The sequence below is a fragment of the Saccostrea echinata genome, unplaced genomic scaffold (genome assembly GCF_033153115.1).
Source record: "Saccostrea echinata isolate AGI-Se365-2 ecotype Australia unplaced genomic scaffold, CSIRO_AGI_Sech_v1 ptg000022l, whole genome shotgun sequence".
NCBI classification, from domain to species: Eukaryota; Metazoa; Mollusca; class Bivalvia; order Ostreida; family Ostreidae; genus Saccostrea; species Saccostrea echinata.
In genome coordinates, this window is record NW_026889771.1 from 17319648 (window position 1) to 17334670 (window position 15023).

A 15023-nucleotide genomic window follows, 5' to 3' on the forward strand; every position below is an offset into this window, starting at 1 on the left:
GCTGATACATACTGATGTAAGCTATTCAACTGCATCAACATTTTTGACCTTGACCTTTCCTTTGACCTTGACCTCACTTTTCTCAATTTGTGTTTAACTCATTTTTAAAGAAACCATTCAGAATATTTTTATCAAACTTCATATGCTAATACATACTGATGTAAGCTTTTCAACTGCATCAACATTTTTTGACCTTGACCTTTCCTTTGACCTTAACTTCATTTATTTTAAATTAGTGTATAGTTCTGTTTCAAATAAACCATTCAAAATATTTTCATCAAACTTAAAGGTGCATAGACACAGATTTGAAATTTATATTTTCTCAAATTTTCTGTATAATATCACAACTTATATGTTGCTATAGCATTTCACACGAAAATAAAATTAAAAACTTATTTAATCTGGAAATTATTGAAACTACGAATTTCAGGAGGCATTTGATTAACACATCCTTGCACTTTCACAATTTTTAACTTTATCCTTAATACTTAAGAAAAGTAGCAATTTTGTTGTGTATTAATGAATAATATTACGTCTATAATCCAGAAAATTCAGAGTAAAATTGTGCGAAAGCAAAACCCACTCACTTAAGTATTGTCAGACCGTGCTCAGTGTTGTGTAGTTGTGTACAGAGTTGAACAAATTGAATACACCCATGAAACGTAAACCGTTTTTGTAAACCGGGCACGAGCTCTGTTGTTGTTAATGTTTACGTTTCACCGGGTGTGTTTCATTGTTAAACTCTGCACACACCACTGAGCACGGACTGACAATACTGGTGAGAGGATTTTGCTTTCTACATTTCTACTCTGAAATTTCTGCATTATAGTTTTAATATTTTTCATTAATAAAAAACAAAATTGCTAATTTTCTAAAGTAATAAGGATAAAGTTAAAATTTGTGAAAGTGCAAGGATGTGTCTATCAAACGCATCCAGAAATTTGAAGTTTCAATAACTTCCAGATAAAATAAGATTTTTATCAAATTTTCGTATGAAATGCTATAGCAACATATAAATCATGAAATTATACAGAAAATTTGAGTAAATATTAACTTCAAATCTGTGTCTAAGCACCTTTAATATGCTGATACATATTTGTGAGAACTATTCAACTGCATCAAAAATGTTTGACCTTGAACTTTTTCTGTGACCTTGACCTCACTTTTCTTAAATTTGTATTTTGCTTAGTTTTAAAGAAATCATTTAAGATATATTTATGTAAGTTTATGCACTTATACATAATTTGGTGAGAATTTATCATCTATATCCAACTTTTTAGATTTCAGTTTTAAAGAAACTATTCAAGATATTCTCATCAAATTTCATACACTAATACAAATTTTCATGTTGCATTACTAATATACCCTGGGTGGGACATTCATGTCCTATGGACATATTTCTAGTTTTCAAAAGATTTTTTGAAGTTAAAATATGACGTAAAAAATTATAACTAGAATACCAAAATAGCCGCCCCATTTTCGCAATTTTCTAAGTGCCCGGGGCGGTTAATAGGGATTATACGGATATATATATATGTTTGTATTGTATACTCTTTTTCAACGCTCAGCAACAAATATTATAAATGTTAATAACAAAAAATACCGTATTTAAATCATGCATTAGAATATGAAACCATTCTACGATGTGATTGAAATTTCATTTCTCAAAGATCTTTTAAAAATTAGCCATGTGTTACAGAACATTTGCATATCAATAAATAATTTATTTGGATTTGACAGTGATTTATTACAAAGATTTCAAATTTAATTATTGTATTAAATTTGAATCGGAACAAAATGACACAAAATAATTTTAAACTTAAATGGATGGTACATTTCTTTCTCTGCAAAACTTTCTCTTAAATTCCATTTTTATTTTTGAAAATAATTTGTATGCATTTGCGTACTTGCGTGCAGGCAGCTGCACGCCTGCAAGGTTTCAGATAGTGCAATTTCAGCTAAGGAATGACCAGATTAATGTTTTTGGAGCAGGTTGAAGTTTTTGGAGCAGGTATCATTTCTAAGTAACTATAAGCCTTATGCTGACCAAACTTTCATGATGAACATCTAAGCATGCACACTAACAGGCTTGCTTTGGATGCTGGATCTGACCTATATTTTCAGGTTGAGTGACCAGGTTAAAGTTTTTGGAGCAGGTTCATTCTAAAGTAACTATAAGGCTTATGTTGACCAACTTGCATAGATGATACATCTAAGGATGCACACTACTGGACTTGCTTTGGATGCTGAATCCAGCCTACTTTTTTAAGATGAGTGACCAGGTTAAATTTTTTGAAGAAGGTTCATTTTAAATTACTGTTTGCCATACCTTGACCAAACTTGCATGAATGATACTTCTAAGGATGCACACAACTTGAGTTGCTTCAGATGCTGGATTTGACCCACATTTTCCAGACGAGTGACCAGGTTAATGTTTTTGGCGCAGGTCCATTGCCAAGAAACTATAAGGCCTATCTGAACCAAACTTGCTTCAGATGCTGGATTTGAATTACATTTTCTGGATGAGTGACTAGTTTGAAGATTTGGGATAAGTGCATTCCCAAGTAACTGCAAGCCCTCTCAGATCAAAATTGCATAAATGTTGCATCTTTGGATGTACACTACTAGATTATTAGTTTAATGTGGAACTTTGCCTTACTCAAAGACAACATTCTTTGAGGTGAGCTCTGTAATCTCTGATTACCTTTGGTATTTTTTTAAAAAGATATTTAGCATCAAATTTTGATAGTCTTGGAAAAACAAAAGATCTGATTGCAAAATAATGTCCTTTTTTTTTAAGGCAAAGGCAGAACACTTAAACTTCCACAATTGATTGACATAGCAGCACAGATTGCAAGTGGCATGGCCTATCTTGAATCACAGAACTACATACACCGAGATTTGGCAGCTCGTAATATACTCGTAACAGACAATAACACTGTCAAAATAGCTGACTTTGGACTAGCCAGAGTAATAAAGGTAACTGTGAATTCAGATTCAGAAATTAATTTGAGCAAGTAATTGTAGATATTGCATGTATTTAAAAGCAAGTCAATGAGCAAATGTATATTGTTGAAATGAGTGTAGATTTGCTAATGGAGTATATTTGTTTTAAAAATATGCATAGCACTAATATATGAACATAGCAGTGAAAATAGGGGAAGAGAAATGAAGTCATGATTTTCAACACATACAGTAAAACATGCAAAGTGCAAGGGATGAACAATTTTAATTTGTTATAAAAGTAATTTGTTATATCCATTTACTTTACAATATAATTTAGAATTATGGGAAATGAAAATCACTTTGTTATAAGTCATTATAATCATGTTTGCTGTATCTGTGTTTTACTGTATATTGCCTGCTGACAATTTTCAACACACAAACAACATATATTTTTTATGTTCCTTCTTAGGAGGATGAATATGAAGCAAGGGTAGGAGCTCGCTTTCCCATTAAGTGGACTGCACCTGAAGCAGCCAACTACAACAGATTTACCATCAAGTCAGATGTTTGGTCATTTGGAATTCTCCTTACAGAAATAGTTACATATGGAAGAATACCATATCCAGGTTTGCATTGTGTAAAATACAAAATGTCGTGCTAAATAGTTAATGTACATCTAAAATGTTTTCAGTTTTTCTGTGAAGGTACTGCCATTGCACTGGGGAGAAGAATTAAAGATCTAGTCTCTAACTCTTAATTTCAGTGGATGGCATCTGCCAAAGAACTATGCATGCTAACTCTTAATCCCTGCCTACATATTACATCTAATTCGAAATTATTGGCAAATTGGCCATAAAAACTTATTTGAATGCAAAGAATTGTATATTAGTAAAAGATTTATTTTAAAACCAGTGTCAAACAGGTAATAGCTCTTTTTTTCAACTCTTTTCATAAGGGGATAAAACATTTTATGGTTTGAAATCGGGCTTTAAAACTCACTAGATTTTCAAATACTTAAAGAAATGGATAAATGACCCTTAAATCTGTCGGTGTGTTTAAATCAAGTTAAATTTAACATATAAAATTTAAATTTAACATTGATAAAGTACATTTTTAGCTCACCTGAGCCTTCAGACTCGAGTGAGCTTTTCTGATCGAAATTTGTCCATTGTCTGTCATCGTTGGCATCGTTGTTGTAAAATCTTCACTTTTCATCTTCTTCTCCAGAACTACTGGGCCAATTTCAACTAAACTTGGCACAGAGTATCCTTGGGTAAAGGGGATTCAAGTTTGTTCAAATGAAGGGTCATGCCCTCCTCCAAGGGGAGATAATTACAAAATAGTGAAAATTTAATGGCATCATTGAAAAATTTTCTTCTTAAGAACCAATGGGCCAGGAAAGATGTAAACTCATGTAGAATCATTGTCAGGTACTGTAGATTCAAGTTTGTTCAAATCATGATCCCCGGGGGTAGGGCAGGGCCACAGTGGACGATCAAAGTTTAACATAGGAATATATAGGAAAAATCTTTAAAATTCTTCTTCTCAAGAACAGCAAAGCATTGATTGGTCATATTTATATGGAAGCATCCTCAGGTGGTGTAGAATCAAGTTTGTTCAAATCACGATCCCTGAGGGTAGGGTGGGGCCACAATGGTCGATCAAAGTTTAATATAGGAGTATAAAGGAAAAATCTTAAAAGTTATTCTTCTCAAGACCTGCAAAGCCATGATTGGTCATATTTATGTAAAAGCATCTTCAGGTGTTGTAGAATCACTTTTGTTCAAATCATGACCCCTGGGGGTAGGGTGGGGCTACAATGGATGATCAAAGTTTAACATAGGAGTATATAGGAAAAATCTTAAAAATTATTCTTCTCAAGAACTGCAAAGCCATGATTGGTCATATTTATGTGAAAGCATCCTCAGGTGGTGTAGAATCAAGTTTGTTCAAATCATGATCCCCAGGGGTAGGATAGGGCCACAATTGATGATCAAAGTTTAACACAGGAGTATATAGGAAAAATCTTAAAAATTCTTCTTCTCCAGAACAGCAAAGCCATGATTGGTCACATTTATATGGAAGCATCTGCAGGAGGTGTAGATTCACGTTTGTTTAAACCATGACCCCTGGGGGTAGGGTGGGGCCACAATTGATGATCAAAGTTTAACATAGGAGTATATAGGAAAAATCTCAAAAATTCTTCTCAAGAACTGCAAAGCCATGATTGGTCATATTTATGTGAAAGCATCCTCAGGTGGTGTAGATTCAAGTTTGTTCACATCATGACTCCCTAGGGTAGGGTGGGACCACAGTGGACGATCAAAGTTTTACATAGGAATACATAAGAAAAAGCTTTTCAATACTCAACTGATTTTTGTTTTTTTCCTAGCCACAGTGCTCAGGTGAGCGATGTGGCCCCTGGGCCTCTTGTTTTAATTTGTAATCTCAATTGAAATGGGAAATAAAATGACTATTTTTACTGTTTATTGTCTGTTAATATATGTTCCCCATTGAAAAAACAAAAGCTTTGGTATGAATTTGTGGAATAACATTCATAATGCTTGTAAATAGAAATTTTTGTTTCACAAAGGTAAAGATGTTTTAAAAATATTTACCATTTTCCGTTGTTTTCTAAAATGAAAAACACAATTTTTACCAAAATTGTAGAGTTATCTCTCTCTGTTTTCCCAATTAAGTTATGTTTAGGAAATTTCACATAAATATATATATATATACAGGTGACTCTCGATCTCTCGAAGTTCAAGGGACTGCAAGAAAAGTTCGAGAGATCGAGGGGTTCGAGAGATAGAAAGTGAATAAAATCCGGAATTTTCAGTTCCGATCATCATTGTTCTACTATTATAAATACCGGAAGTATATGTTGATAATAGCATTGCACGTTTTCATTCGTAGTTTACAGATAATTCACTTGATTTCAACAACAATGATCGTATTTTGAATAAATAAAACGATCTCTTTAAGTTTCAATATTTATTTGTTCCTATTTCATGATTACATAAAATCTGAATATCAATCGTCGGTGTGGCTAACCCACGGGCCTGATCGGGTACTTTAACAGATTTCTCGTATTAAATCGGTATTTAATTCTTGAGATAGGATTTCTTGTGCAATGTTTGTCATACTGGGATTATGTACATTCTAATAAAAATTTCATAATCTATGGAAAATTATTGACACGCCTCTTAAATTATTTTCTAAAAATTTTCGTCGCGCTGTCAAGTCAAAAATAAGTTCTGAAGCAATTCGTTTATAATTTACCAATTATAACCAATTATTTATATCAACACTCAGATGCTCACAGGTATAGTGTCATCTATGTAAACACCCAATTAACACCTCCATGCCAGCCCCAGGCGTTCACTGTTATCCAGGTAAGTCCAAGCTGCATTAATTTCACGCTTGATTGGCGTGTACAAAGCGCAATCAAAACTTCAAGAGATAGAGAGTAAAAAACAATGAAATGTGTGTAACGGGACCCAGGTCTTGGTTCGAGAGATAGAGAACTTTGAGAGATTGGAAGTTCGAGAGATCGGAAGTAAATTTGCTTAGTTATATACAGGAAAAAAACGGGACCGGAGGTTCACTTCGAGAGATCGAGAACTTCGAGAGATCGGAGTTCGAGCCATCGAGAGTCACCTGTATATAAATATGAAAAAATCATTCAAATTTGCTGATTTTTAAAATTGGTTTAAGGTATGTGACGGAACAATACTGTCGTTCACAGTTCTTAAAATACATAGTTACTCATGTCCTTCATTAAGGTCACTGTGATCTTAAATTACTTATGAAGATGATATTGTCAAATATGGCAAAATCATGTCTTGCTCATAACTGGGAAATTATTTGAAACATGAAACTTGGATAGCTAATGCATCTTAAGCAGGTGTGTCACATCCTTCATTAAGGTCGCTGTGACCTTTAATGAAGGCAATATTATACACCTATTTACTGGCTATGAGGACAATAGCAAGTTTATCGTCACCCAAGACAGCAACTATTTCCCGAGGTGCAGCCGAGGGAAATAGTTGCTGTCAAGGGGGGCGATAAACTTGCTATTGTCCGAATAGTCAGTAAATAGGTGTTTTATTATACCGAAGCAGCTTTTACTTGTGTTACATCACAATCTGGATAAAACCACAAGAGTTCCAGATGAAAAGCGAGGGAAACAGAATGCTGCCTGTGAATAGTTTAATGACTATTTCACCATGGGCAAATAGCACAAAAACTATTCCACGGTAGGAGCTGTTTGGAAAAAATAGCATGTTTATTCGTCATATTTTTATTTAGAAAAAAATTCACAGAGGTATAATAATAAAATATAAATATATTTTTTAAGGGAGATGATCCCTACAAATGCAAGAGTAATGCAGTAACCTATCAAAAGAAATGTTACATCAGGAAATACACATTTTTAGGTCACCTTATTCACTGAGGTGACCTATTGCTATCTGTTTTCGTCCGTCGGCGTGCGGGTGTGCGTCGTGCGTAAACTTTTCACATTTTCGACTTCTTCTCAAGAACCACTGGGCCAATTTCCACCAAACTTGCAACAAACTATCCTTGGGTAAAGATGATTCAAGTTTGTTCAAATGAAGGGCCACACCTTCCCAGGGGAGATAATTAAGAATTAGTGAAAAATTAATGGTATCTTTTAAAAATCTTCTCAAGAACCACTAGACCAGGGAAGATGAGACTTATATGGAAACATCCTCAGGTAGTGTAGACTCAAGTTTGTTCAAATCATGACCCCCAGGGGTAGGGTGGGCCCACAATGGACGATAAAAGTTTTACATAGAGATATGGATAGGAAAAATCTTTAAAAATCTTCTTCTCAGGAACAGCTAAGCCCTGATTGGTCATATTTATATGGAAGCATCCTCAAGTAGTGTAGATTCAAGTTTGTTCAAATCATGACCCCTGGAGGTAGGGCTGGGCCACAATAGATGATCAAAGTTTACATAGAAATATATAGGAATAATCTTTAAAAATCTTCTTCTCAAGAACAGCAAAGTCGTCATGAGTCATATTTATATGGAAGCATCCTCAGATAGTGTAGATTCAAGTTTGTTCAAATCATGACCCCTGGTGGTAGGGCAGGGCCACAATGGACGATCAAAGTTTTACATAGAGATATAAAGGCAAAATCTTTAAAAAATCTTCTTCTCAAAAACAGCTAAGCCCTGATTGGTAATATTTATATGGAAGCATCCTCAGGTAGTGTAGATTCAAGTACAGTACAGGCAACGCGGATCCCGTATTTCCCGCGCCGTCGCGGTATAAACACAATGCGGGATTTGGCCAGGTGAGACAGGTAAACCGCGTTCCCTCCGCGGGAAATTCATCACCTACCTGTCCCTGCCGTGGTTAAATAATCGATCAATTAGTATCGTAAACAAACGGAAGTTATCTCCCTGAACAGGAATTTAAAAAAAAAAAAATTAAAAAAAATCAAGATCCGCAGTGTATGTATTATGAAAGTATTTTCTTTTTTTTTGTAGCAGTGAGGTGAAAATAATGAATATACTCCAAAAAAGAATTTGTAAAGCTACGGAAGATCTTTTAAACGTTTTTTTTAATAATTATTTTTTTTGAAATTATATGTTTATACTAAAGCGAATCTTTTGTTTTAAATACTATCAAGAAAACTATTTATAAGCTGTGTCATTTGAGAGTTTAACATGACAAATGTTAATGTCGGAAATATAAGTTCTAAATTTTTAAATTCTCTCTTCAAATTATACGCGAACTGCAATTATACTGTTACATACACATGCTTAACAATAGTCAATGCGAGTTCCGATGAGCAGTTTTCAGCATTCCTATGAGGGAAAAAAGTACATCTATATGCTGTTCATGTTTTTGTATTTTTACCAAATTTAGAACAGTATAATTCATTTAATTAATTTCACTTTATTGTATAAATGTGCAAGCATTTCTCTGAAATTGTCGAATGACCGGAAAGCTGTAATATTCGATGGTGAGGGCACGTGAACTTTATACAAGATATCGATAAAATATAACATAATTTTTCTTTTCCTCAATATTTACTTCTTTGGTAAAAAGTGTTTTGTTTTTAATTTAATTATTTCTCCAATTACAGAAGGTAGGATGTGCATGGTGATGAACTCCACAAAACAATTAACCAGAGAGGGGGGGGGGGGTTATAACACTTAAACTTTTTATTCTCAATGTGTGAAGAAGAAAAAAATTAAAATGCCAAGTTTACTTGAATATATTCTGTTTCTTTGTGTATTAAGTATTAGTCGCAATCATTTCCTGTGTATAGGGATTAGCAGACCAAGAACAGGAAACGGCATGCCTTGGGGGGTTTCACACCTGTCCTAGAGTACCTGGGAATGTGCAAGGCGTTGTCTAGCCATACAAAACACCGGTCCCTTCAGTGTTTCATTATTTCTTCATTTTCAAATGAAACTACAACCATGAAATTTATGCGAGTCAATACATACTTGCAATTTTTTTTCATGAGTGTATTAAAGGAAAATGATCAAATGAATCATACTTTTAAAACAAATTAATAGAGTTTAGATAAAATAAAATAAATAAAATTAATGTTTCTTACTATTTTCTGTAAATGCCAAAGGGCTTGATATTTATGTTTATGTTTAAATATGTTACATGTGTATATGTTATGTAAGACTAGTAGAATTTTGAAAAAAAAAAAAGGAAAAAGTCGTACAGAATGTTACGGCACGTACATCGTTTTTCCTTCAGTCAGTTCATTGATTTATCGAGTCCATCGATTAAATCAAAATATTCATGAAATAAATTGCTTCTGGAATTTTTTTTTCAGTTTCAAATTAAAATAATCGTTTCTGTGAACAGATAATATTATACTGTATCCAATTTATCAATTTACTGACCAGTTGTGGACTTTGATTGTTCAATTCTACATTCGAGTTTCTGAAAAACACAGAAACAGTAACAGCCACAGACACTATTTTACTAAAAAAACTAACTGCTTACAGGACATTTATTTATTAGATCGCTAATATTGCTTCACGATGTAATATTACGCAATCTGAAGATTTTGCAGGTATCTCGTTGGGGTAATGGACAGTTACCGGTACACAGACACCTGAAAACTCGAAGCCTATTGCTCTAACACATTTTGTCTCTGAATATAATATTTTTTTTGTTTTGTATGTTCAAATTATTTGAGGGCCCAAAATCAGCTGATAAAAGAGGGTCTTTCCAATTTGACGATGCGTGTAAATGAAAATACTGATGAGCATGATCATATTAATTTCAAAAAGAAAGAAAATGGAAAAACTAGCTATGAAATTATCCTAAATATATAGGATGTAATGATTTTATTAACAACAATAACAGAAAAAAGGTCATGTTAATATTACTTTTACAGTCTCACATGTTTAACGCATAATATAAGCAGTTAAAGGTGCAACATATTCCTAAATGTACATGTGTTTAATACTGTTACCATCTCTATTTATCATTGTTTTTCATTCAAATAATTAAATCAGATATATATATACAAAGGCATATTTTATTTTTAAGAAACCAATGACTGTGATCGAATCTCGCAGAAAAATAAACTTATTAGCTTCATGTAACCAAGAACGTAATTGCACGGTCTAATCGTGGACACTGCATTGCAATGCATTAAGAATCTAATGCTACTGTTATAAGGTGAATTATTTAGCGATTTCAGGATAATTTATGTTGGAATTATTGATTTTAAATAATTATTTACGGTAAATGAGCTGATGATATTTCATTGAATTTTACCACACGTACTAGCTATATATGCTTTTTTTATTATGAGAAATAATTAATTTTGAGTGGCTATTGATAAAAAACATAGGAAATAAATAATTATTATACAATTTTATATTACTTAGAATTAAATCAAAAATTCATTTGATGGTATTCACAATATAATGTAGGCCATGATCTTCAATAAATCCCCCCCTTTTTCTTCGTCGCGATGAAAAATCGCAAACACTTTACAGGTAACAACTCTAAGCTGAAGAAAAGCGGTAGCTGGCCCTGCCGCGGTGTAAACACGGTCACAGGGAGTACCGCAACCAAAACCCGCGGTGAAATGTGGAAAGGATTAACACACCGCCGAGGGGACTCAGTCTAATACTGGATCTGCCTTGCCTGTACTGTATGTTCAAATCATGACCCTCGGGGGGTAGGGGGGACCACAATGGATGATCAAAGTTTTACATGAGAATATATTGGGAAAATCTTCTTCTGCAGAACCACTGGGCCAAGAAAGATGAAATGTGGAAACATCTTCAGGTACTGTAGATTCAAACCATGATCCCTAGGCACAGGGTGGGTCACAATGGACAATGAAAGTTTTACATTGGAATATGTAGGAAAAATCTTGAAAAAATTCTTTTCTCAAAAACAGCAAAGCCATGATTGGTTATATTTACATGGAAACATCAGGTAGTATAGATTCAAGTTTGTACATTAGTCGTATTGATATGGAATCATCTTCAGGTAGTGTACATTCAAGTTTGTTCAAATCATGACTCTGGACTCGGGGGGGATAGGGTGGGGCCACAATGGACGATCAAAGATTTACAAAACTCCTTCTATCAGTTTATTTTATACTCTGTGGATCTTTTATGGATTGTTGTTTTATACTCAGGTGACCGTTAAGGCCCTTGGGCCTCTTGTTAGTTCTTCTGAGCAAAAGGCTCAAAGAGCTAATGCTGTGGCCATTTGTGTGGTGTGCATCAACTTTTTGGAATATGGGCCATATCTCAAGGACCCCTAGGCCAATTTTTGTCAAATTTGTCACAGAGTATCCTTGGCCCAAGGGCTCTTATTTTTACTAAAAATAGGATTGTTCACCTTAAACAAGGGGAGATAATTAGGGAAATAAAAAGCAAAATTTGTGGTTACTGAAAAATCTTCTTCTCAAGAACCACTGAGCAGATTATTACCAAACTTATACACAAGATTGAGGATATGTTATAGATTAAGAATTGATCAAGGCATCATCCTAGGGCACAGGGTGGGTCACATGTTACTTTAAAGTTTTTCAAAATTTATGTTTTGTTAAAACTTTGATACTTTGCCTACTATAAGAACTAGGATCATCAAATCTTGTCAGTTGATGCATCTTAGGACCTCATATCATGTTGAGTCAATTCACTCAAAAGTAAGTCATAGTGATCTACTTTTTAGCTCACCTGAGCTGAAAGCTCAAGTGAGCTTTTCTGATCACATTTTGTCCGGTGTCCGTCTGTCCGTCCGTCTGTCTGTCTGTAAACTTTTCACATTTTCGACTTCTTCTCAAGAACCACTGGGCCAATTTCAACCAAACTTGCCACAAAGTATCCTTGGGTAAAGGGGATTCAAGTTTGTTCAAATGAAGGGCCAAGCCCTTTTTCAAGGGGATATAATTAGGAATTAGTGAAAAAATAATGGCATTATATAAAAAATCTTCTTCTCAAGAACCACAGGACCAGGAAAGATGAAACTCAGGTGGAAGCATCCTCAGGTAGTGTAGATTCAAGTTTGTTCAAATCATGACCCCTGGGGGTAGGGCGGGGCCACAATGGAGGATCAAAGTTTTACATAGAAATATATAGGAAAAACCTTTAAAAATCTTCTTCTCAGGAACAGCAAAGCCATGATGAGTCATATTTATATGGAAGCATCCTCAGGTAGTGTAGATTCAAGTTTGTTCAAATCTTGACCCCTGGGGGTAGGGCGGGGCCACAATGGACTATCAAAGTTTTACATAGAAATATATAGGAAAAATCTTTAAAAATCTTCTTCTCAAGAACAGCAAAGACATGATGAGTCATATTTATATGGAAGCATCCTCAGATAGTGTAAATTCAAGTTTGTTCAAATCATGACCCCCGGGGGTAGGGCGGGGGCCACAATGGAGGGTCAAAGTTTACATAGAAATGTATAGGAAAAATCTTTAAAAATCTTCTTCTCAGGAACAGCAAAGCCGTGATTGATCATATTTATATGGAAGCATCCTCAGGTAGTGTAGATTCAAGTTTGTTCAAATCTTGACCCCTGAGGGTAGGGCGGGGACACAGTGGAGGATCAAAGTCTTAAATAGAAATATATAGGAAAATTTCTTCTTCTGAAGAACTGCAAACCATGATGAGTCATATTGATATGGAAGCATCCTCAGGTAATGTAGATTCAAGTTTGTTCAAATGATGATCCCTGGGATAGGAGCCACAATGGGGGATAAAATTTTTACAAAGGTACATATGGGAAAATTTTTAAAAAATCTTGTCAAGTACAACAAAGCCATTTGTTATATTGACATGGAAGCATCATCACGTAGTTTAAAATTCAAGCCCCCCCCCCCACCCCACCCCCCGGTAATCTTTCAATCTTTTCAATACTGTATTGATTTGTGCTTTTGCCTAGCCATTGTGCTCAGGTGAGCAATGTGGCCCATGGGCCTCTTGTTAAATTTTGCTGATATTCATTTTCAGTTTGATTTTTGATGCACATCTTGGACACTTTGAAGCCTCTTTCAAACTGTGACATTCATGGCCCTTGGGTGCAGGGTTTCTAGTGTTAAGGAGATAGTCTATTGATTTTATAGTGAAAATGCATCAATTGTTTTCAAATCCTTTTTTTGGCTCCTGGATGTTTAGCAGATAAATTAAGTGCATGGTTATGATGAGCAAAGGTGCCTCTTCCAAACTGTGACATTCTTTGTCCCTGGGTTGGGGATTCTGGTGTTAGGGAGATAGTCTATTGATTATATCGTGAAATTGCATGAATTCTTTGTCAAGCTAGGAAGTAAATAGAGTACAAAGTTGTAATGAGCAAGGAGTAATTTTACCAAATTTGTGAAATTCTGGATCACTGGGTCAAGTCTTCTGCTGCTTGGCAAGGCTCTATTGATCTTATAGAGAAATTTGTACTGTACTGAAAGAAATTATTCCCTGGCCATTTGATATTTTACGTATGATAATTAATCATTGTTGATAATGTAATTAATAGGTTAATTGAAATAAAGATTTAAATTTTTTAAATGTTTAATACTTAAAGTACTTTTAAAGTTTTTAATGGTCAGGTAGATTTGTATTTAATAAATAAATAAAAATGAGATAAAAATACCTTTTCTTTGTACATTAATGTTCTGCAAAGATCAAGGCCAATTTGAGAGGGTTTATGTGCTCAAGCACTTTTGTTTTGTCTAGTCTACATGGTGATACAGTACAATTCGTTTATTATCATAATTTATTTGTCAGGCCAAAACTTTATAATAAGTGACTATTATAATAGGCATAGTCAGCTGAAATTTATGTTCGGACATCTGACATAAATGACATGCCTTTGTAAATTCAGAGGATTCGGCAGTTTTATCCATAAGACAGCATAAACAATAACCAGTGAGCTTCGCGAGCGTAACGAGCAAAGCAACAGGAATGCAATGCATTTTTGGTGAATTCTGCTCTGGGGCTTTATTTGATAAAACTAACAAAAACACACAGTATTATTCACGTTAGTCGATGTTTCTAACCTGATTTCTGGTCCGATTTCCCTCTCAATCACCATACTCGACCCTTAAATCTAAAGTTGGCAACATCTCGAAAAGAATCAGTCACTATAAGGGCCTGCATGACGTCACACCATTCACTCCTGAAGCATTTTAATTTGAGTTCTGTATGTAATTATTTAAAAATATATATAACGTCTAATCTGTTAAATTTTGTGACTTTTTTTTTTTAAAAATAAAGTAAGTGGGAAATAGTTTTAAGAGGGCTGGGTGGTTGTGGCCATTTTCAGACTATATTTATCTCCTTTAGAAGAGCTCCATATAAAGATATACAAAAATGATCAAATTTTAAAACTAAAATGAATGAAATTTTTCTTTGCCATATGATAGTTGACAGATTAAGATATCATATCTAAAAAAATAAGTTATATCTGCTGGTTAATTTGTTGACCCCTCAGCCTCCTTAAATGACCAAAAAATCCTGCACACAGATGTCAATCACTCAGGTAAGTGCACTGGAGTGTGACTAATCTCCTCAATCTGTCACTATCAGCAAATGAAAAATCAA

The 15023-nt window shown here is 34.3% G+C and overlaps 1 protein-coding gene across 1 annotated transcript in view; it reads left to right on the forward strand.

Moving 5' to 3' along the window:
- The window catches only part of LOC133190568 (tyrosine-protein kinase Src42A-like), a 74235-nt gene that overhangs the window by 46265 nt on the left and 12947 nt on the right, over positions 1 to 15023 (forward strand). The window contains exons 6-7 of the mRNA XM_061326270.1: positions 2801 to 2979; positions 3416 to 3572. Of these exons, the coding sequence (XP_061182254.1) occupies positions 2801 to 2979; positions 3416 to 3572 (336 nt within the window). The remainder of the gene's footprint in view (positions 1 to 2800; positions 2980 to 3415; positions 3573 to 15023) is intronic.